Source organism: Neodiprion lecontei, chromosome 2 (assembly GCF_021901455.1).
Source record: "Neodiprion lecontei isolate iyNeoLeco1 chromosome 2, iyNeoLeco1.1, whole genome shotgun sequence".
In the NCBI taxonomy this organism is placed as follows: Eukaryota; Metazoa; Arthropoda; class Insecta; order Hymenoptera; family Diprionidae; genus Neodiprion; species Neodiprion lecontei.
The window spans coordinates 42,212,841-42,236,342 of NC_060261.1; the positions used below are offsets into that span (position 1 = coordinate 42,212,841).

Genomic DNA, 23,502 nt, shown 5'->3' on the forward strand with positions numbered 1-23,502 from the left:
CTTGCCCCCGCATTCGCTTTGCAGGAAATTTATTCAACGCCGAAGCGGTTGCGTCTCCATCGCTGCAGAGCGAGCCGACGACGGGAGTGCGGAGTGCAGTTTGATCGGGATCGTTCGAGGAAATGGAGCAGCCTAGACGAAAGTTGACCCCCGAGCAAATAATCATATTCGCCACTTTGCCGGCGGTCGGAGGCTCAGCCCGGGTTTCATTTAAATTCATGAGAAGCCGGCGAAGTCGGAGTCACGTCAACCGGACGGTGCGGACTCGCGGTGCTGCCATGGCTTGCTGCGGCGTGCGGCAAGCCGGGATCCGGGATCCAGGACTCGGCTATGCCGCGCGTGTATCGTCCGTGGGCTACCCGTTCCCATCCGGAGCCGGGAACGAACGGTTTAGAATTCACGCTACGCCGCGGTCCGAGGCCGGGCACCGGTACCCCCACGCCCACCCGCGGTCACCAGGACGTTTTAGTCGGCCGTGCTCGGCATCACCGAGTCGTCGGGTCCTCCGGGGATGAAAGCGACTCCTACAGCGGTGTTGCCTTTTCCTTCCTTTTCTCGGAATTCGAAATTTGGGAAATTTGGGAGAGAGAGAGGGAGAGTGAGAGAGAGAGGTAGAGAGGATACTCCGCTGCCGGTGAAATGATCCGAGCATCCCCGCGTCCCGTCCCTTTGATCGCGCGGGGAACGAAAGGCCCTTGGGATGACGGTGCAACGTTATATTGATTTAATATCTCTCTCAGGACGACGGCGACGGGTCCGCGGTCATACATAAGGGATGCGGCGACGCCGCGGTCATTTCGTATTCGGCACTGACCACTCGGTACTTTTGCGTCCGAGGGATCAGCCGGGCGCAGCTAGCGACGCGTCGGTGCTGATACTTTGGATCAAGATCTCCGGAGAGGAAGAGGAGGAAAAAATTGAAAGGAGGAGGAGCGGCTCCACACGCGCCGCTCCGTCGGGAGGGCGGCACTTCCTGTTGTTCTGGCCGCGCTGCGGCAGCTTGTAACCCGATAACTCTGCGGGTGCGGGATTACAAAGGGGCCGAATCAAAATCCGTTTCATTTTATGAACTATCAAAGTGAACGTTCGGTGTATAACCTTACACACCGGCCCGCTTCGAGCCCTGCATTGGAATCCGAGCGTGCCCCCGAACATTAACTGCGCGGCTGTTGCGCACCTGTGCTAAACCGCCGCGCTGCGTGTGTGCGGCGACGGCATAACAAAAATCAATTGATTCAATGCAGAACCGGTAAGAGGCCGAAGGAAACGAGAAAAGACTTGAACCACGGGGGAGAGAGGGCGAGTGGAAGCGAAGGCGTACGGTTCACCTATCGATAAATCACGTGATTAAACTAAACGAGCCGCGCGCACTTTTATGCGTATACAGCGCGGTGTCGGGAGCTGATGTTGATATTTTGGCGAAGAGAAGACTCGTGGGGAAAAAACTTTGACACGAATTATTCATGCCGAGGCGTTAACCATCGTTTTGTCGAGGTTTGGCAGTGGTTCACAAAAAATCGTTCAAGTTTGATTAGATTTGAAAACAGCTCGAAAGACATCGTCCTGCAACGGAATCGCGGAGAGTGTAATCGTCGGATGGAGCGGGTAACTCGATTGGACAATCGCACCTCTTGGTGGCCGGGGTAAAAGGTCCCCGCGGATGAGGTCGAAAGGACCGATGCGCGGTTGGTGAACAAATAGATTACGTGCCAACCGCGTTGCCGAGGGTAGTAGCTTCTTTCCACCCTCCGCCCTCCTCCCACATGCCACTCACGTATTCATTCGAGTTTCCCTTCGAGGAGGAGGAGGAGGAGGAGGAGGAGGATGAGAAGGCGGTGGGAAGCGGGCCGAGGAGAACCGAGCGCCCAAAAATTGCAACACGTTAGCCCCAAATCCACTAACCATTCCATTATTAAATCTACGTCTGTATTACGGAACGAGTGAGGAGAGCGCGAGCGAACACGGAACGAGGGATCGGAGCTCCATTAAAATTCCACGCTCGTGGGACCCATCAGAACTCTACGCCGCATCTCCGCCGTAATTCCTATACACGCGTATGCGACCCACACACGGCTGGCCTGCACTCACGGAAAGGTTAGGAGCACGTACACCACTTGACGTCGATCGTCCTTCTCTCTTTCTCACGCTTTCGTTCATGCGTCTAGGATTATTCTACAGCTGGTCACGGGGTCGAAGGATGTTCAAAGCCGCCACGAGGAAGGAGTAGAAAAAGAATAGGAAGAAGCCCGCGGAGACACACACGCGATATTTTTCTCCAGGCCAGAAAGCTGACAGCCGATAATCCCCAGCGCCGTTACAGAGGCCATCATCGCAACGTTATGCTGTTCCTCAAAATACGAGGCGTCGGGACGGAAAATACATAATTGCGTAAGCAATTCGATGACCGTTTCGTTTTCGTAAGGGACAATCGTGAACTTTTCAGCAGTGCGGTACATCGACACGTACTGGAACGATCTGTCCGAGGTAAAAACCGGACGGAATGGAGGCGGCGTGCAGGGTGACTAAGTCGTTCCTAATACGCGATCATTGAAGTTGGTTCTTACGACTTCGGTGACCGTAAAAAGTCATTGCTCTGATCTCACCGCGCGAGAGGGATTTGGGCTTGTTTATATGCTTATTATGTCAGCCGAGGCTAATTGGGCGTATTTGGGATAAGGCGGGATCGACGAGGACTCGGATTCTGGCACGTACCCGAGCGAGGGGACGTCGACCGGGATTGCCTGCAGGTTCTTCAGATGGATCGGCGACATTCTGACCATATCGACGTACGAGCACCGCGATATCCGTACCCTGTTCCAGACTCGGACCGTCGCAAGAAGCGGCGCATAACTTTCAGCCAACCACCGCCGGCTGTCATCCGTCTTTTCGGAACTATCGCCCCATCGCGAACTTACCTCGACATCCCGAAAGATCCATTGCTTCATTCGGCCCCCGTATGCCGGTCTAATTGCACCGCAAAACCGCGAACATCTTTCGAACACGAGGACCATTCGAGCTGGTACCCATATCTCGACTCCGTGCCTTCGTTTCCGAGACCGTCCGTTGAACTCCGATGATATTCCGCGATTCTATTGCAGGAGCTTTTACGAGCTAGGAGGAAATATTCACGCGGCTATCTATCGTCGAGGACACGCGCCGAACGGCATCCAGATTTCTGGCAAAGCTTCACCACCGACTGGCTGCAGACCTCGTAACTAGAAGCTGCGGGTGGAATGCAAAAGAGACAGACGTCGGTACTGCACGCCGCGTGTCCAACTGACCGCTAAATTATTCCCTCTAGCCGCACGGCATGCGTTACGCGGCACGGAAATAGCCCGGAGTCCGATTACGACCGGGGCCAGAGATTAGGATCTTTACAAATTTCCGCAGGACGTTTGTGTCCGGGAAATTGGACTGCGGCGAGGATTGAACGCCGCTCGGTTCTCATCAGCCCGAGAAGTAACGAGTCGTAAAAGACGCGAGCGTTGCTTTACTGCTCCAGGATTGAGACCGCCATGAACGGGATCAACGAACGAACCGAGGCGTGGGTCAGGTGGGACCAGAAATTTGCCGAATCGAAACTTGCCGAACGTTATAGCCACGGTGTTGGGAGCACTACGACGAGCGGTAATTTCGACGAGGTTGAAAGCTCCAAAGCTGGAAAAGAGCAAAAGTTGGCGCAGGGTGCAGCCGAGCCGTTCAGCCGTGAACGAAACGCGGGCAAGAACTGAGACGCGCGTATTTCCATAACAATTACCGCTGCAAAAGGTAGGTACTGTGGAATCGCGGTTGGCGTAGGGACCACTCGTCGAAACGATTAACGATAATTGACGCGAGGGGCGATCCGGTGACGCGTGAAGGATACGCCAGCAGCATCGTGGAACGAAAAAGGAGACACTGGTCACCGTGCGAAGTACACACGCAAGGTGACCGACTAATTAGATGCGGAAGGGAGAGCAAAGGCGAGAGGCAAATCATCTTCGGGTTCGTTAGCCAGTGTGCAGGAACCCGCAATCTCGTTATGGCCTAACCATCGACAATTTCCCAATGCATACATATTTATGGGGGCAAATCGGGAAGCCGGCTAGCGAAGCGAGGTCACCTCGGATTTTCTCATTTATATATTAATTACGTTCGCGGTGTGCTCGGTTAATGATTGCCTCGCTTAGACGAGTGAGAAACATCGCTTATAGCTACGGCGCTCTTGCCGAGCTTAGACCCGACGGTTCTTCGAACTTTCATTAGTGCCTAGAGTCTCGGACAAACGGCAGACAGACCGACAGACGGCGGGATGCTGGGATCGTTTAAGAGGTGCCTACAACGGCTCGAGCCTGCCTTCGCAGCTACGCGTATCTAGTCCTCAGCACGCGATGAAAGACTCGTAAAAGGCATGCGAAAATCCGCGGAGGGCGTCACCGAGTCTTCTTCTTCTTCTACTCTGCATCATGCAAAAACCGCCCGAGATCCACACGGTCCGTTTCGGTAGTTAACTCTGTGAATTCCTCGCCCTCTTTCTTCTAGTAATTTTTATGAGGAACTCACTTTTACCGAGGCGATCGGCAACTAACTAACTTTTCCACGGACATCTGACTGACATGTGGCTCGAAGCGAACGCTCGCCATGTGGCGTCAGGACGACTCGGGCACGGGTAATTATTTGCAGGACGTATCCTGCGTACATTTTCACATTCACGTTCGAGTCTTGATATTTCACGATTCTACGAGCCGCTATCGGTTTCGTAACGCGATCGGTGAATAAAGGTTTTTCCGCGTCTGCCGCGGACGCAATTAACCTAATTAATCTAATTAGGTCGACCCGGGCAGCGTCGCATCGTCGCCGTCTCGGTCTCGTTTCTCGCGCCTCAATCCCGGCTGGATCGGCTCTCGGGAAGAAAGGGAGAAGATAAGAAGTGCGTATGGGATCGCAGCGCGCGTGACAGATCGGTAACTACGGCTGATTGTCCGAGGAGTTTGTACGCGCGCCAGAGTCCCCGGCAATCATCCTCATCAGCCGTCGAGTTTCCAACGAGGCGAATGATTAAATCATCGTCCAAGCTCGCGCACTTTTTCATACCGAAGCACCTAAGCGCTCTCATCGGCCCCGCAGCACGCAGAGTCGGCTACCTTTGTGGATGAAGATATACGTTACACCCGCCTCCTCTTAACTGCTCGACTCGACCGCGCTTCAAGAGAAATCCCTCGATTAAATTTTCGCAATTATTTCACCCGAGTACGGGTGAACCGCGTCGGTTAAACGAACACGGCAGATCATTCAGCAACGGGAACAAGTAAAGGTCTACAACTTGGTGTGAGTCGTCGTCCTACCTTAGTTACGAGATCATGATCAAAGAGTAGTCCAAGCTCGATATTCACTTACCCATGGCGTCTGAAACAGAAATGAAGAAAATTCGTTAGAAATTATGACGTGGTGAGAACAAGTTCGTTACAATGATTTGATACAGTTTTCGGAACAAGTTCCAACAGTGCGTCGCAGGTTATACAACGTGAGAATCGCCGTCACAGGCTGCTCCGCGAGAGTAAATCGAGAGTGTCTGGAAAAATGCAAGGAGCTGCAGGTACGAGTGGTTCATCACTCGCCACGCAGTTCATTCCACGCTAATTACTGATCCGTGGTTGCACCGTGGTTGCGGCGATGCAACCACGGGCTAAGAAGCCCCGCTGTGCCGGGGAAAAAACGTCTATTGCACTTTCGCGAGTGGTTGGAGTACAACCTCAGCTCGGGCGGATAAACGTACCGTGAGCAATGGTGGTATGTAGAAGGGTCTCGTTCACGTGGATCTCTTTGGCCGACGGCGATCATCGCGGTAGAGAGAATTAGAAAATGTGTAATTTATTTGTTCAGTTTAGTCGGCGGATTGCGGCGTTCTTTCCACGTGCGTGCAGCACCAACAGCAACAGCAACAGCAACAGCAGCATATGCGTGCGCTTTTTTGTTGTACGCAAGTGAAGAAACCGTCCGGCGGAACGTTCACTCATAACTTCTCGAGATAATCTCGACGTGGTCAACGACGCAAGACACATTCGCCTCGGTATCTCCATTTGTCTATCTTTTATATAGTTATTTATTTTTTCGCCAAGGCTCAACACGAGCAAGCGCTTCGCCGCTACGCTACGTACTATAATGCCTACGCAAACGGCGTAAAGCGGCCTTTGGCACTTGGGAATATCTCGGTTAGATCATCGCGAATGGACCCGACTTGCCTATATGTACGCTATTGAACAGCGAGCGATCTCGTAACGCGTCAGCTTTCGCAAGATCTCGATCGTTCCTCGTTACCTGAGGGTACTACCGTCCCTCGGGACTAGGACTCGTCGTCCATTCAGCTCGTACGAAACGATGATATTACTCCCCAGCGCCAAACTCGACTGAGGTTCTTCCTCTCCTCGGGGTTGCAGATTCGACCGCTGCGTCTCGGCCCGAGGCGTCCGGATCGCAGTCCTTTTTGACGCCCTCGAAAAGACGGAGGGTTTTTTGGTGGTTCAGGTTATGGCACCGATTCAGCGGATTCCACACTTCGCGGGCATTGTCGCACTGTCCGAGCAGCGGCGACGAGATTAATTAGCAGCGATGTCTTACCCGAAAAAATCGCGGCAAGAAACCGGGCCGCGCCTCGAGTTGCTAACTAACCCACTCCATCCTCGCCGCCTCGTCTCGGCACGAATCCCTGGACCATCATCCGCCGTTCACCTTCCTCGGGGAGTCTGGACCATCGTCACCTCGGCCAACGTTGCCCGATCGACATGGTCGTCAGTGAGCGGGGCAAGAACGTGCCACAAATTAAGCCCCCAGATCCGCGAAACCATCTGAAAAATTTTTACCGCTGCATGGCCGGATCCCTCGTTAGCGGTGCTCATTTAGAACCTTCGTTAAAATCGATTTCGCCTCGCTGATTTGCGGGCAAATTACAGCTCGCAGATTCGCTGTTGTCATCCTGAATTATCTCGCCTAATGCACGCCCGCCGAGTCCTGATCCTCGCCAAATTTTTCCACACAACAGGTGACAGTTTCTTCACGATGATCGCAGTCAACCGCAAAGATTTGAGATTCGCAGGTTGACGGACTGACCCGAACGGCTCAGCCTCGACTTTGCAAAAAGGGAACGATGTGGGTGGCGCAGTTTTGGAGGATGACGGAGAAGGTGGGGGGGAGGGATAACCAGCGCGTAATTAATTCACCCTGGAAATATCGGGGCTGGTATGTAATCGCCTATGGACATTTGAGTGGAGATGCTCAGGATACGCGGCCCGCAGGCGTGGGTTCGGTCTAGGCGCGATAATCTCGCGCGAGTGACACGGTTCAATGAATTTCGAGTGACCAAAGCGACAAAGGAGAGTCGTTGTCGCCAGCCGTTGCCCGATTTAAGGTCGAGCACCTCTCGCTCCGTCCCTCTCGCTCCTTCTTCGCGAGCTACGTCATTCCGTGGGTTCGGTTTCGCACTGCGACTAACGACATCAAGTTTCCGCTGCGTTTGCCTCTCTCGGTTCCCCCTCCGCCGATCCTGGCAGCGGGTCAAAAATTTCGCATTCGATTTCAATCCGAGCATAGCGATATCATCGGCTCAGAAAACTCGTTCTCCGATTTGCATTCATTCTCTCCGTCGGCTCGACCTGGAGTTCTGTCCTGATTTCCTTCATTTTATTCTCTAGACTCTTTTTCAACGCCGCCGGAATTAAGCTGGCGCTTGATTATCCTCGTTCTTCTGTGAATTCGGACGCGGTTACCGTGAATTGAATCGATCAGAAAACCGAGACCGTTTTTGCTCCTCCCAGGTCCCAAGACGTCGCTCCTATACGTCCGAGAACTTTAATTATAAATTAGTTGATTAACTCAATAATGTTTTTGCCCCGGACGACGACAGTGTCCTCGGCGCGACCCGCACACTCGGATCCGTTGCAGTGTACGCTCCCATCTGCCATGCTCTCAGCTCTTCGCCCGCGATCTTATACGCAAACAGGGGTTCTCCAATCCGGTGAGAAATCACCGCTGAGACTCGATTGTTTGCCACGATTTTGGTAGGTTCGCAACTCTGGCCTTTGTTTCAGAGCTGGTCTTGGCAAAATTGTATCTCGAATGTACTCGAAAGCTGCCAGTGAGTCAGAGCCTCGTTTTCTCCGGTTTCATCGGTGCTTTCTCTTCGACGCACCGAAAGTGTCGAAAAGCTGCGATAGCGTAAACGCAAGCCAGAGACGATAATGGACTTGGATCGCGAGTCAAGTTCGATTCGCGAAACGAAAATGGAGGAGGAACCAGGTTGAGCACCAGTCTCGGCATTCGTTCGAAATGCAGGCTGGTCTGTTCGAGGCATGAGAACACAATGGCTGGTACAGCGGCGCCGTCGGCATGCTTGGTATGCGGAATGCGTTTTATTTCATATTAAATAAAATATTCGGCAGAGAGCGAGCCGGAGAGAACATTTGGCAAGTGAGGAGAAAAGGCCCCTGCCCGGGGTCTGCCAAGCGCCTGCCATGCCCGCGTCTTCCTGCTGCCAAGAGAGGAATCTCCTTGGAACGAGCTAAAACTGCCCGTACCCGCGGAGAGAGATCGCGATCGCTCCGAGCGACAGAGGATTGTTACCGCGAATACCTCTCGCTGCTCGCAATCGGCTTCGACAAATTAACCCTCGCGGGCGGAGCGAGCGAGAAGGATGCAGAAAGGGTCCTAGAGACCCGAAAACTCCTCACGAAGTCGCAGAAGATGCAAAAGTAGCGGTGGTTCACCGCCCTCGACGATAATGAAACGACGAAAATAAAACGAGAGAGAAACTTGATTTCACGGCGGGAGAAAACGTAGGAGAATTTCAAGTTCTTCTCTGCTTTTTCTTCTTTTCTTTCTCCTCTCTTTCGACGCTGCGCCTCGTTGATCCCGTCTCTCGATCTCTAACGGCCAAGCAAGTTCGGCGCTTTGAAAGAGATCCGGTATTCCCGATCGGGCGAAGGAGAGGGAGGCGAAACGCGGCCCCTGGACCCGTCACTTCATCGCGGCATGACCGGCGCGAGTCGTCGGCGTGCATTTCCTCTTCGAGTTAGAAAATTTCAAGATCGAGTCTGAAGACCCGTAGCCGCATGCACGACGTCCAGATCGTGCGCCAGGCGTCTTCTTCGTCCGCTCCGATAATTCACCGGGCAGTGAATCCGAACCGGGATAAACCTCGCGTCTTTGCAGCAGTCTCTCCGTACGCGGGAAAAGATCCCGAGGTCTCCGCGGGTCAGAAGCTGTCCTCGAGAGGAACAGCGGGGAATGGACGGAGTGCGGCACCGGGCATTCCGAGCGATCGTCGACTGCCGTGCGCGCTCTTGCCTTCTCGGATTGCGGGGAATAAGAAAAAGGAGGAGAGAAGTGGAAGGTGAAAAAGGTTGGAGCGTTCGAAAAAGCAAAAAAATCAAATCAGGAGCAAAAAGAGAAAACGCGCCGCAGCGTTGACCCGCGTCCTTCTCTCGCTCTCCGACTGTTTTTCCCTCGTCTTTCTTCCCCCTCTTCGTTGCAAATCAGTTCACCTCTTTTTACTACCAACAATACCGACGATACTTGCAAAATCTCAATTACCGAGGACCAGAACATAATGCCAAGAATCCGTGAGCAGGATCAACCCAAGGACGAAGGAAAACCTTGGGAGCTGGTATTGTTTCAACGAAATTCGAGTCATCGTCTCGATTTGCATCGGCACTGACCTTGCGGGAAAGTTCATGGAACCCTGTGGCCGAGCGTTCGAAGGGTTATACAATGGGGTTCAGGGAACGAAGTGTAATGAAACTCGCGAGAGTTGCAAGAAAAATTCTTATACCTTATCTCGCGTGAAACATTCTTTAGGACGCCCACCAGGTCATTCGGTTTGATGGTGGCCGTACCCATTACATGAGTTTTGATTGCAGGCCGTTACGAGGGAACCGCAACTCCGTGCTTCTTTTTCGTCGCTGCATCGGTAACTTTGAATAAATTTTATTCGCCATTCAGTATCCACGCACAAATATCTCTCGACGTTCCAAACCCAGACATTTCGTGGCTGCAAATCGGTACGGAACGAGGCAGGATCGACACGGTAAAATTTTCGGATCTATTTATTCCGTGGGAAAAAAGACAGCCGTATCATCGGGAGATATAAATATCGCTGTGCTCTTTGACCGCGTCCTTAATTCTAACGAAAGAAAGACGACGGTAGATAAAAAGCAGTTTTTGTCTCCACCTGGGTAAAATTCTCACGCCGACGATTCGAGGCTCATACCCTATACATTCACAGCCGTAGAACGGCGCAAATCTCCGGCTACGTGGCGAGAAAATAACCGCAATATTTCGGTGGTCAGTTTGAGTCGAACTGCCGGTCGTCCCTCGAAGAAGCCTCGGCGTCGCGGAGATGTCCGTCCGATAATCCGGGCGCAGTCCGGTTGGGTCGATCCGGTCCGGTCCGCCGAGTCTGCACCGACAGGATGCCAGAAGCGGGACTCTCGGCGGGACGCGGCGGGGAAACCAGGTTATCATTAAGTGAAATGCCGTGTCCGCTATCGGGCCGCCTCACACTAGCTGCTCAGCCCGGGCCTCGACCCACGCGCGGGCCTCCGGACCCGAGGAATTAATAAGACGGAGACTATCTAACGCAATTAGGCCTCGGGACCGCGGCCCTCGTCTCTTAGCGGCGAGATACCCTCCTCCAGGAATGGCCGGGAATAGTCGCGATCGCGCAAATGACAAAGCGATGTTACCGTAATGTAATTTGTTGATAGACCAGCCCCTATCTCAGATCGGCTAATAACCCGAAATAGATCACCCTGACGCTCGTCGTCTCATCCCTTATCAGCGTAATGCAGCCTACTCCGTTCCTCGAGTGGAAGCTGCGACTGGACGCTGTTCACGAATCGCTCAGATTTCCGAGTCGAAAGCTTTGCTCTTTTTCCTCGGGACCAAACTACAAACTCTCGGATAATTTTATATTTTTCTCCGATGCTCTGGGACCTTTCGTGATTTTTGATATTCGTTACGTTGGTCGTTGCAAAAACACATATTTGTCGAAGAGGCCGAAAACATGAGACTGCGAGGACGCAGGTTCATAATCACAAAGCGTTCGGAAGAAGACTCATTAGTGGGGCCCAAACGCGTACTCTAACTGCAGTAGAGTCGCTCTCCGAGGTGAAGACACTTGTAGCGTTTAACTTACTCTTGCAAATAAGAGGAAACATACTCGACAGGGTGTGTAGTTAGGCAGGCGATGGAGAGAATATCAGTTGATCGGCGGTGCTCGGGGTATATGATACCGGGCCGAGGTGTTGCTCCTCGTAAACATTGAGGCATTAACATAACGAGTGACATTTGCCAGTTAGTGGTCGGGCACGCGGGTCCTCCCCGTGCACCGAGAACCGAAAGCAGGTATGGGTGATACACGGACGGACGGTATCCGCCGAGGATCGGACACGCGTACATGTGTGGAACATGGAATATGTGTTCTCGATGGCAGCAACGAGAGGTAATGAGGAAGATTAAATTGGCAGCGTAACTCCTCGGCAGAGTCCTGCAGCCTCATTGACCGAGTCAATCCGATGCCGATGCGGCGCCGGGTTCCGCGTGTCTCGCGGTCACGCGGCAGACATCCGTGCTTCTTGCCAACACCACCTGTCGCTCGGACTACCTGTTTATACCGCGTATCGCTCTCGTAACGTTTACTATGCCAACCCGGGCAGTCGTATTTCTTGCCGGTAGAAATTTAGAGCTCTATAAAACGAGAACCGGAGCATTGTGCTCCCTTTTTATCTCTCGCACACTTTTGATCCTCGCTCCTGACGATCGGTAGAAAAAAAAAAATAAATAAATAAATAAAAAAGTAATCGACTCCCGACACAGACACCCCCGCGGGACGGAATCGCACGCGCGAATTCATCGAGGCAGAGCTTCTGCGGACCGTACGAATAGCCGAGGTGGAAGAGGATCGCGGGCGACGAGGAGGACTCGCATGGTTGGCGGGTGTGGCGATATATAATTACAGTAATTAGCCAGCGAGTAATTAATTAGGATCGCACGTCGTCTGTTATTTCTGCTGCAGGCGCCGCGCAGCTCCTCCTGCAGCCCGCCACGCGATTCCCTCTTCCCACTCCTGCACTCCGCTACTCCAGGGTTACGTCTTGATCCCAATTAACGCCTGATTTTTTGCAGACGCATCGCGCGTCGCCTAACAGGGTCAAGTCCGGCAGTTAAATCAGTTGCACGAATGTGCGTGCAGCCGCCTGTCGTTTGGTGCCAACGGACTATGAATGGGCGTCATGAAACTCCGGATCCCGATGCGGCTGCACAAGTGATTTACGTCCCATGATGCGGAGGAAACCGAGAACGAGCGACGATCTTGCTGCGCGCGTCTTTCCACTGACGAGCTTTTTCTTCTATCGCCGATTCGGCTTTTCCACGAACATCCGCAAGTTTGTTCGCCCTTGCCATCGACCGACCCACCATCCCCGTCGGGTCACGCAGACCACATGCTCAAACATTCCGGCTCAACGCTAATAGCCACGAATTGATTAAGCTTTCGACCTGAAGCGCGAGTTACAAGGTGTGTCTAAGTACACGTACGAATGTTGGATGCGCGCGAAAATAAAGGTACTCTTCTCGACCGGACCTGAATAAAATTTTTCAGTTTTTCTACCGTCGAGTAGTAATTATACACAGAGGCAGGTGGCTGCGGATTGTCCGGTTGATTTCCACGAACGGCATATGTGGGCCGACGAAGACTGCACCGAACGGAATCGATTTACCCGTCAAATAAACACTCTGCCTCGTTGTTAATTAAGCCGAGTTTTCGATCCAGATTCAATCAGTCTCTCGGTGTAAATGTTAATGCGAGAACGGCTCTCTGCCCACTCCACCGATATTGCGATGCCATTCAGTCCAGAAACGCGTACGTCGCCGTCCGTTCGGCCGGCAGAGGCGGGAATTGTCATCGGGGATTTCAAACTCGCATCAACTTTAACACGCTCACACCTCGGCGTCTCGTTGCACGTACGGATACGTATACGCGTACCTAATACTCGCGGCCGAACAGGATTGACTATCTTCATCTCTCGACGTACACCCGACGCAGCAGCTACACGCTTGTGAACGAGGCGATATAATACGCGCTCGTGAGTCAGGAAGTGGACAAGTTCGCCAACGCGTATACCGTGTTCGTTGATACCGGCTGATCTGGACGTTGAAACATGCCGCGGATGAAACGGACGGATAAGCCGCCTCCTGCAAGCGGGTGCAGCTTCGCGAACTGACGTCGAAGAAAACGGGTGCCACAGGTGTGAGAGGCGACGTGCGGAGGAGCCTTGAATAAATTCGGCGTCGCTGCGCCTTCGCCTAGGTATGCAAATGCGACTCGAGGACGGGGACGAAACAAAGTCGAGGTGGAGGGGGACTCGCCTACTCTTGGCGGAATGAAATTTTCCGCGACATTGGTTCCGAATGCGATTAAGCCGGGCGAGGAAGCCGGCGCGGCGGACGAACGATACTCCGTGACTTTCCGGAGATGTTCAGTCGCGCCCTTCGAGTTCTCCGGAGCCACCGACCGCGGAGGAGTGGATAACCAAATCGAATCGCAACTTATACGTCGTGCAGACGTGATTCATCGCCGGGATCCCCGTTGCGATTCTCCACCCGTTCCCCGCGATTCAATTCGAACCTCGGATAATTCATATCTCAAGTACCTCAAATCGACCGTCGACGGGCTTGAATGTAACGGGCGTGAATATTTACAACTCTGCGGGGTCCGCGAAGGAGGAGGACTTTTTTCCCTCTTTCGAGAACGTCACTCGCTGTCAATTTAGATTCGTCGAGATGTCTGAGCGTCACCGGAACCCGCAACGTCTGTCACGCTGACGGACGGATCACGGATGCCTCGAGTATCCCGACTCGTTCTTCCGCGTAGAAACTTTCCTCCAAGAAGTAGAACACTGGTAGTAAAACTCGAATAATGAAAGAAACTGCGACCTTGAGCCGAAATTACTTTCGTCGCATAGTTGTTTCAAGGGGAATATTGGCGGTCCGCAATTAGCCGCGTGGTTAACGCGTCATCTGGACCCCAAAGGAGGATCACGCGAGCTCCGGATCCTGCGGGGTTCGCGTTGTTCATGACGACTGACCGTTACGCGTCGCTCGATCAGCCCTGCGCCGCTGGGGGAACGATAAATTTGGAGGATCGACGAAATGAAGAGAAGTGCATGCGATGATCCGAGCGGTTTAGCCGGGGTGTGCCGGGCCGGCCCACCTTTTAACACGAACACCCGTGGCTCGTATTGTGGCGAGCGAACCACTCCTGCACCCTCCCAGGCTGCACGCATCGCGCGTTATTAACGGGTGAGACCGAACCACCCGCTGCACTCGGTGCGCGCCGATTCTCTTCGACCGGTGACTTTTCTCGTGGCGGTGGAGAACGGAGATCGAGGCTACGGTAGAGCACGATTGGCGCGGGGGGATGATGGATCGCGAGGCGATCATCGAGCCTGGGGCCGGGGGAAGAGGCTAGCTTTCCGAAGCGAAGGTGTTGCTGCGCCACGCCCCAATTAGGGTCGTTTCCTGGGCTTCCCTGCAGGGCTGAGCGTATTTATGATGAGAATGTCCGCACCTGCGCTGACACTCAGTGCCGACCGCTAAGCCCGGCGACTCCCGCCCCTCGCCTCCCACGCCAGGGTGTTTTATGACGCGAAGATAGTCGTGGACCACGAAGACGACGACGGGGATCCTCTTCTATATCCGTATCGCCGGTGCACGCGGTGAAATACGATGACGTCTGTATTGCACTGCTCGGCGAACGATAATTCCAGACCACTTCGCACCCTGGTAAATCTCACTTAAGTTTCACGGAGTATGAATCCAGGCGTAATTACCGCGTTAACGCACAAATGGACGCCGTTCCGGACTCCGGTTTCCATTCCGGCGTACGCAGGACGCGAGGACGATTTTCTCTGGGCCAGGGCCAAGGTGCCTGCGGTCCCATGGCTTCTTCCCCGACTTCAGCCTGTTTGTTTGTTTGAATATATTTCTCCATCTCCGCGGTAGCTGGAGCACACGCCGGATCCTCGTTCGAGTCTATTGGCTCAGGGCCTTGGCACACAAGCCGCCCCCGCTGCAGCCTCGAAATGGGCCCGACGGGACTACGTGCTTATCGCGAGTCTAGTTTAACGGAATGTTTTACGTCCGGTCGCGGAAAAATACGGAGTTGAGTGACAGAGTCTTTGCTCTGGACAAAGAGAACGAGGGGGAATCCGGGGAGTCGGGTTCCTCGAGTGGCTGCAGCGCGATCCGAGGCGACTAATTATTCCTCTCGAGTGCAACGGTCAACCCCATTACCCGTGAGAGAAACGGGCGCGAAACGGCGGGGGGCCTGTGTTTGCGGTTCGCGCCATCAGCCGCCTCCTTCCAGACAACAACGCGACGACCGGCGCCCGCTATCCACTGAGCACACACGCGTCTTTCTCACCCACCCCCGGAGCGAGGATGCAGACGTACGCGTCGCGGCGCCCCGACGAAGTTGGTGTAAACGCGAAACCAGGACGGAACGAGGACTCGAAACGGAAACAGGCGTTGCGTCGCGTTCCGTCCGTCCCGCGGCTTGGTTAGCCGGTCAAATATTTGCTCCGGCACCAACGTCAACCGCTATCTCGAATACACCCGACCCGCGGCACCTAACAGGAGGCTAATTCACCGGGCGACGTTTTATTAATGAATGCCCTCTTTCACGCCCTCGAGGGTTGGTCGAGACAATAAACCTTGCTCAAGACGCGTAAGGTTCACGTAAGGGCCGAAGCAGGATGCGATAAAATAATCTCTGTTTCAATATGCCGACGTCCCGCCGCACTGTGACGCTGGATACCCGAAAACACACTGCGGTCGACGACTCGAACCCCTGTTGGAACGGCGATTTCTGACTCCGAGATCTGTACTCTATCCTGACAAGCGGTATACCTGGTGGTACGATTGCTTCGATTGAATCGTAACAGGGATGCGTCTACTCGCGGTGTGGTTAGGGTGAAATCTCAGGATTAGGCATAGAAGACTAGAGTGTTTAACGGTTCGATCGTTTATGCAGAGAAAAAATATACATTTTCTTAATTTTTTTTCCCCTTTGCCGAGACGTGTTTTTTCGTGCAATTAATCACTTTGATTGCAATTAAAATCATACCATTGATAATTATGATTGGTACGATTTACCTGTGACAAGACGATCACCGTACAGAGGTGATTTTGATTAGCTTGATTAGAAAAAATAACTAGCACGGATCGTCCTCACGCTGATGTATGGGATTTTTTTTCAATCAGTTCTGATTCGGGAAATTGAATAAAAAAACACATTGAATTCGCAACGAACTGAATGCAATTTCTAACGCACCGTTTTCAGACACAACCGATAAACTTGCGTACAACGATTCAGCGGCGAAACAAACAAAAAAAAAAAAAAAAGGCGGATAAAAGGCACGAACGTTTGCGGTGAGTCAACGCAAATGGATGTAACACCCTGAGCGCGATATGAAAGATGAAAAAGCGACCGTAGCGTTGCCTTACTTAGCAGTTACTTACCGCGGCGCTTATTGTTAGCTAGCCGACTTACTTAGCGTCAGATCGATCTTAAGCCAGCCAGGCCGCACGATGCGAGCGAAGGTATTACGCCGATACAGTCGGTGGTCTTTACGGGGTGGAAAGGCACGGCAAGGCGGTTGTCGCTCTATGCGTGGCGTACGGATATGCAGGCGGCGGCACATACATCAGGCTCTGCGGCTAATCTGATTCCCCTAACAATGTGCACGCGTTGGAATCTTCTTAGATTCTATCCGAGAGCGGCGAGCTCCCCGTACGAGCTTTGGCCGCGAGTGATTTCAGTCCCAGCCGAGAGTTTCAGCCCCCGCGCCGCGAGGGGTATAGATTTTGGATTTGGGGTAGGCGGAAGCGGAAGCCGGCGCGGAACGGGAGTGGGAAGCCAATCTGAACCCAGACCCGGGTAATCTCTCGCTAATAACCGCGATTTATCGCTTTCAGGTTTTCGTAAGGTGGGGGAGGGGGAAGGGACTCGCAGCAGTGGGCAATCGTTCCGCGGATAAGAGAGATTTTTATTGGCCGGTTTTATTCGCCGGACGAACCGAACGCCGGTCTTCGAGACTCGATCGCTCGAGCAGCGAGACCCGCGCACAGCCCACGAGCTAATCTTGAGAGGAGATCTTCGACCGAGTGCCTCCTATTCGGCTTACATAATAACAAAATAATTATCGGTCGACGAGATATTCGAGATAATAGTCAAGCAAACAACGCTGACAGTCCGATCGTAGATATATTTTTATCGATAATAGACGCGCCCGCAGCTCGCTCTGGCAACGAGTTAATAACTAACCTCGGCAATTAATCAATAATTATTATTGCAGCCGAGTCGTATTGTGAAAGTTCGGTGTATTATATGCGCCGATACGCGCAACGATTTATATCGGTCCATCGTGCCGGCGTGACGTGATAAAAAAAAGGTCCACACCCGCTGTAACGATTCCCAAAACGGGGCCGCGATTCGATCGAACTTTTGAAAAATAACACAACCTTCGCGTCCCGAATGACATTCAAACACGTTCTATGGTATCATAATCACGCCACTCGTAAGAACAAAATAAAAAAAAAAAAACAAAAATAGAAAAAAGTGTGCGGATTATTTGAGCAAGATTCGAGACCGTTCAACCCAGAAAGCAAAACACCGCGGGTTGTGTGATTTCGTTGCCGAAACGGTATCTCCCTCCATTTATATACCATTGTGCAACTGCGCGCGCAGCGGATGCACGGCGTATATTGAAGTTTAATTAGGGTCGAAGGAGTGGTTGGCGGGACCGAGTGAGACGTCAAGCCGTACGGTACCTACGTCCGAATGGCAGAATCCAACGGAGTTCCCGAGTGTAACCGAGTGTCGGACACTCGCTAAACGACGCATACCTGCGGGCCGAGTTCAAGTGTGAGTCGCTGCCGGCCTGCGGGGGGAATCGTATTTACAATTCAATGCGTCGGAGGTAGGTTCGATACACGAGCACGTCGAGCATCGACGGGAAGAATGCTCGTGGGCAAGTCGGCGAGGATCCCGACTGCCTTGCCGCAGCCTCTCCGTAGCCTCGAGATATTTGTGAAATAGAACCCGTTTCACGAATCCGGTGAAAAGCCGAGCCTGCCGCACCGTCCGGGCGAAGTGGTGAACGACAAGGGAAAGGAAGCCATCGCGTCGCAAAGAATGACCCGTGGGAATACTCGCGATTGGACAACTAGAGATAGATGGTTCGGCTCAAAATACGCAATTCCCGCGACAAGAAGCGACGGAGTTTGACGCGTCGAGCGTACGTAAGCATGGCCGTGTTTGCATGGTTGCAGAATTTCCATATGGAAAAGCAATTATAAACACGCCCGAGGGTTTGTTGCGCCTTGAGCTATGAAACGGGAAGGTAACGAGGCAATCAACGCGCCTCGCACAGTCACCTGCCCGTTCTCCTAATAGGCGCACGGTAGATGCCCACCTATGAGCGGACCAGCTCGCTAAGCCAGGCAGCAGAAATTCATGCCGCTCGTGCATAAAACCCCGCCGCGCGTCCACTCTTAGCGAAACAGCCAATTACTCGTTGCGAGGAATACCGTACGTACCTGTAGTTTCGAGCGTATAACGTACCTCCGTTCCTACTACCGAACGATGCCGGTGAATTTTTCTACGTCTCCGAGAGGCACTCGAGTCTCATCCCGGCTCGTTTTTCTACAGGTGCCAATTAGTCCCACCTTACGCGAGACCTTACGAGCACTTCCACGAGCAGAACATGGCGGTCGGAAAAAAGATTCCGAAAAATATTATCGCAAGTTGAGCTACTTCGGCTTCCATCTTGGTCACGGGAATACGTGGAAACGGAACGGATAACTAACACGGCAAAGATGGAGTGGTCGTGCGACTTTTCATCCAAAAGCCATGACACGGCGTTTAGGATAAGCGACACGACATCACCAGTTTCACTGAGAAATTTCAATTTCGACGAAGCTTTAGAACGTTGTCGCTGTTCTAACAAGGGTAAAAGTAACCTTAGCGACGTAGCTGTAACGGACGAAAGACGATCCCCGTTCGAATACGCGAAATCACACCCGCATCACTCGAGCTCTGTCCGTGATCTAATTGTCGTTGGCTGGAATGAATAATGCGTTGGCTAACGTTTTTTGTTCCTTTTTCACCCGAGAGACACCCCAGGCTCCTCCGAGGGCTGATAACGTTACGCGGCCCGTTCCCACCCTCGTTAATGTATCGCATCTTGTACTCCGGTGGGGTCTTCGCCCCGGCCGTTGCTGCACGCGTGTAATTTAACGCGTCAAACTGCGGCACCCCGTCCCCGCTGTACCAACACCCGCACCTTTTCCGAAGGGTTCGTGACTCCTTCGAGCCAACTGTAAACCGATGCGTCGGTAGGTATCGGCTAATGAAATCAATGGATACGAGGCTCGAGTTGAAGGCGATCAATCCTGCGTCTCGCCCGAGTGAACCGCAAGGGCGCTTCGCTCCGGCCCGCGGCAAGGGTCGGGGGTTGTTTTAATTTCCGATAGACATTAGGACACTCCACGGTCGGTGCGACGCGGCGGCGAACACTCGAGAGCCCCGAAATCTGCATACGCCGCGCCATGCCGTGCGAATTGCGAATGCATTGACTACGATCAGCTCCACCCCCGTTTTCACTACCCCTGCGGATCCGTTCGCGCTCGCTCGTTTCTTCTTTGCCTCGAGTTGCGTATGCATGGATCGCCTCACACATGGATAGATTCGTGTAAACTACGCCTACGGAGGAAGTCGAGGATTTTTCATCATCAATCTTACACCCTGACCCCCCGCTGCCGCGAAAGGGGGATGAATGGGCGATGGCAACGACGGGCTAAGCTTCCTCACGATTTTTCAGCATGGGAATTATATTCGGTAGACACGGTGTGTTTGGTATGCTTGTTTCCTCCCAGATTAAAGAGAATGTCAAAGGTGATGGTTATCTCTGTTGACCGAATGCTGAGAAAACTTGAGTGAACGGTGAAAATGGAATTCTACAATATTTGGTTCTTGTCAAGCTCGACAAAAAGTTGCACGAGGGGGAGGAAGAGGGGGACAGTCAACACTGACTTATAAAGTAGATAAGAGTTTCTCGAGAAACCCTGTAATGCTTGAATGAAAGAACCTACTATAACCCTGTGACTTTCTAGCGGCAGAGTTTACTGGAGCAAAAAACCTCGAGAACTCCCGGTTTCATTGAAAAATTATGACCGGCACGATTTACTCGGGTTTCGAGACACTCGGGGGTCATTCTAATTAACCCCAAACAGTATTTACGAAAAACTTAATTCCAAGTTTTTTTTAACCGTATGAGAATAAGATACGATGTCGCAAAAAATATTAGACCCTGTCGAAAATGTCAAGAACGTTTGAAACATCCGCGGGGACATAATCTGAGAAACATGAAATGGTCTTCATCGCGGAGCGATGAAGGAGCGATTTTCCTCGTCGGCGTATAAATACTGGAAAAAAGGGGTGAAAGAAGGTGCGAAGCGGGGTCGAAAGCCGCGAAACCCGGAGGCGTGCTACGGAGGCGGTAAAATCAGTTTGCTTATATAGCTGGCAACTCTATGCGGCAGGGCTTTTAATACTGCTAATAAAAAGCATAAAATTACTATAAAATTCAATTGATCGGCGAAGGGCGGCGACGCCTTTGTCGGGGTGGCGCGAAGCCGGAGGTTCGAGCGAGTGATCGAAGAAGCAGCGGCGAGGAGCCGCCGAGCGCCTCTCGCACCCTTCGCGAAGCTCCAACGTCGCTATTGTCTTTTTACGGCCCCCGCAGACGCCGCGGGGCCGTCTCCTCCCTCAACTCTGGGGGCGGAATACACCCCCGGAAGAGGGAGCATGTTGGTACCTATACCCGGAGTTTTATCCGGTTGAGATCGTCCTTTTTACCGGCCGTTGTGACTTCGTCGTTCCGGGCCCTTATCTCTGCCCTCGAACTCCTCGATCCTTTCTCACCCGCCTCGAACGCTACTCGGCACTGGGGTTAAAGGAGTCGGGAGGAAAACGCGCCCATCAAACCCAACCGCGATTGAAAATTATACAGGGATCAGTTTTACGAGGAGACTCCTCGCCGGCTCGCCTCTACAACCTGATGCACGCTGCGGAATATCCCTGACGAAAATCGTCGAAATTTTATCCGTCATCACCCGAGTCGATTCGAGGACTTTGATCCTCGCTCGGAGGAACCGTCGATAATTATCCTGTAGGGATACCGCACTCGGCACGCGACCCGTAACTTCTGCTCCGTTCTACTCATCGATCTTTCATATGAAGAAGATTACAATCAGAAGCTTTAGTTGTTCTCTCTTGGTTTCGAACTTGAATAAATAGTACTTTCAAGAGTCTTTAAAACTCGTCAGAAATGTTTGGAACGTATTTCTGACCAATCACGGGCTAAAAATCGAAAAAGCGTCTACTCATCGACTGGAACCGGGTGACACGATGATCGTGTCGTAAGCAGATTTCATCATTACAGCCGGTCTCAACCGAAGTGGGTAGGTAGACACAGTAGCTGCCACGGACGTTTGGTCCTACCTCGAAGCGTGAAAAATTCAGTCGGCAGCCTTACTTTTTGTCCTTCGTTCCGTGTGGAAGGTACGTGGATAGCAAGGCAAGCGCGGTGGTTACCCGAGACCAACTAAGGCCGAAAGCGAGCACAGAGTTATAGAGCGAATTGTCCGCGGGAACGTTAACGCGGCGTGCACATACGCGGCCGGGGCGTTAATAATGCCGTAAATAAGAAGCAGGAAGGAGCGAAGTGTTGCCCTTGCGGCTCGGGCGCCGACACCGGTGGTCGAGTTTAAGAGGCAAATGATACGTTCAACGTTAACGCGTATGTGCCACTGAATACTAATTACTCCTTTGACGAAACTGAACACTTTGCTGCTGCTGCTGCTGCTGCACCGCGAATGTACCGTATATACATACATACACGTTATAGCACAAAGGGGAAGGTGCGCGATTTTTCGCGGTTGCCGTGCGGTTGCCGTGCGAATAATCGGTGGTCCAAGTTCCTAGTCCTGACGGAGGTTCGGACGATAACCGTGAATAATTAAGAAATAGCTCTGCTCGCCCCCTTCGCCCGCGTCACGATTCCTCCTCTTACGGCAGCGTACTGTTACCTATTCTAATTATGAATTTTTCACCCGTTCCTGGGCGTAATTTACTCTTCCAATTTGTATAAAATATCTCCAGGCTAATGAAGCAATTTGAGGCTGTCTACTGCTAATATATACGCCGGGTACGCTGCAGCAAGTTTCACCGGCCGGCACCACTGAAAGACCAACCCTGCTTATTATACCCGGGCTCCATTCGAGATGCGAAACGTACCGCACCGCGTATTTTATCCTTCGACATCTCGGGAGACGGCGGTCCTTCGTCCGTACGGCAGCCCCTCGTCTCCGAGGAACGGCGGCTGGCTGCTCGAAGCGATAAATTAAAAGTACCTTCCAGACCCCGGCCGCGGAAGTGGGTGACGCAAACGACGCGAACCACCGTCGACTTCTATTTAATTTCATCTCAGACGACGCTCTTATTATCTGCGCGCTTTTCTCCCTTCTTCCTTCCTCCGGTTCTTCGTTTTTTTATTTTTGGATTTTTCTTTTCTATTCCGCTTCTCTCGCTCCCCTGCGGAGAGGTTTTGTAAAACAAAAGAATAACCGTATCCTCCCCGTTACTCGGGAGTGTTCCTGCAGGTTCACGGGGTGGAAATGCCTCGCGAAATGAATTGGCAACTTTTAATTAAGATGGTATCGTCTTAGCGGAGTCGAGGGGTGACGCCTCGCGGTGCGGCTCCTGGACGAGGGCGGAGAACGGGGGCGCGGGGCCCGAATGCTCGAGTTGGTTGGGTCAGAGGCGGTTGGCATTCTTTTTGTTCATGCGAACTATTCATCACCGGTGACACTTTCGTAGATAGAGAGCCGCCCTCGGTCTCTCCTTTCTCGCTCGGGCCATATTTCCCTCTTGCTTTAGCTCTCTCTCTCTCTCCGCGCCCTCGGGGCTTCTTAATGGACCTGAGCGCTCCCTGCCTTCGTATTAGACCAGAAACGCTTTTCTCCAGGTCTCCAGGTTCAGGAGAGACGAAATTCCGAGCTTTAATTCCCAGTTGTCAAATTTAGGGGCACGGTGAGGGAAGAGTGTGAATGTAATTCCGGTTCCTAACTCGGAACTCTGGCTCAGGGTTGTGAAATTTTTCATACCGAAGTATGACTTTGAGGTTACCCGGAAGAAGATATATCACAAACGTACATCGTACCGCATGTATAATATGTGGAAGAATTTAAGAGTCATCCAATATCAAGATGCTTCTCGGAATATTTTACACCGCTAAAAAAAGAGACCAATCACGGAGTGGACACAGGCGAGAAATAAGCGGCCAAGTCGAATCGTGCTTAGAAAAGCAGTTACCGTTGCCCGAAGTGATTTGAATCTATCCTTTCGAG

At 52.5% G+C, this 23,502-nt stretch overlaps 1 protein-coding gene across 6 annotated transcripts in view; it reads right to left on the reverse strand.

The window, feature by feature from the left end:
* The window catches only part of LOC107222053 (homeobox protein homothorax), a 297,335-nt gene that overhangs the window by 142,366 nt on the left and 131,467 nt on the right, over window positions 1-23,502 (reverse strand). For all 6 annotated transcript variants that reach the window (XM_046730451.1, XM_046730450.1, XM_046730449.1 and 3 more), the window contains one exon: window positions 5,377-5,385. In XM_046730451.1, coding sequence (XP_046586407.1) covers window positions 5,377-5,385 — 9 coding nt within the window. The remainder of the gene's footprint in view (window positions 1-5,376; window positions 5,386-23,502) is intronic.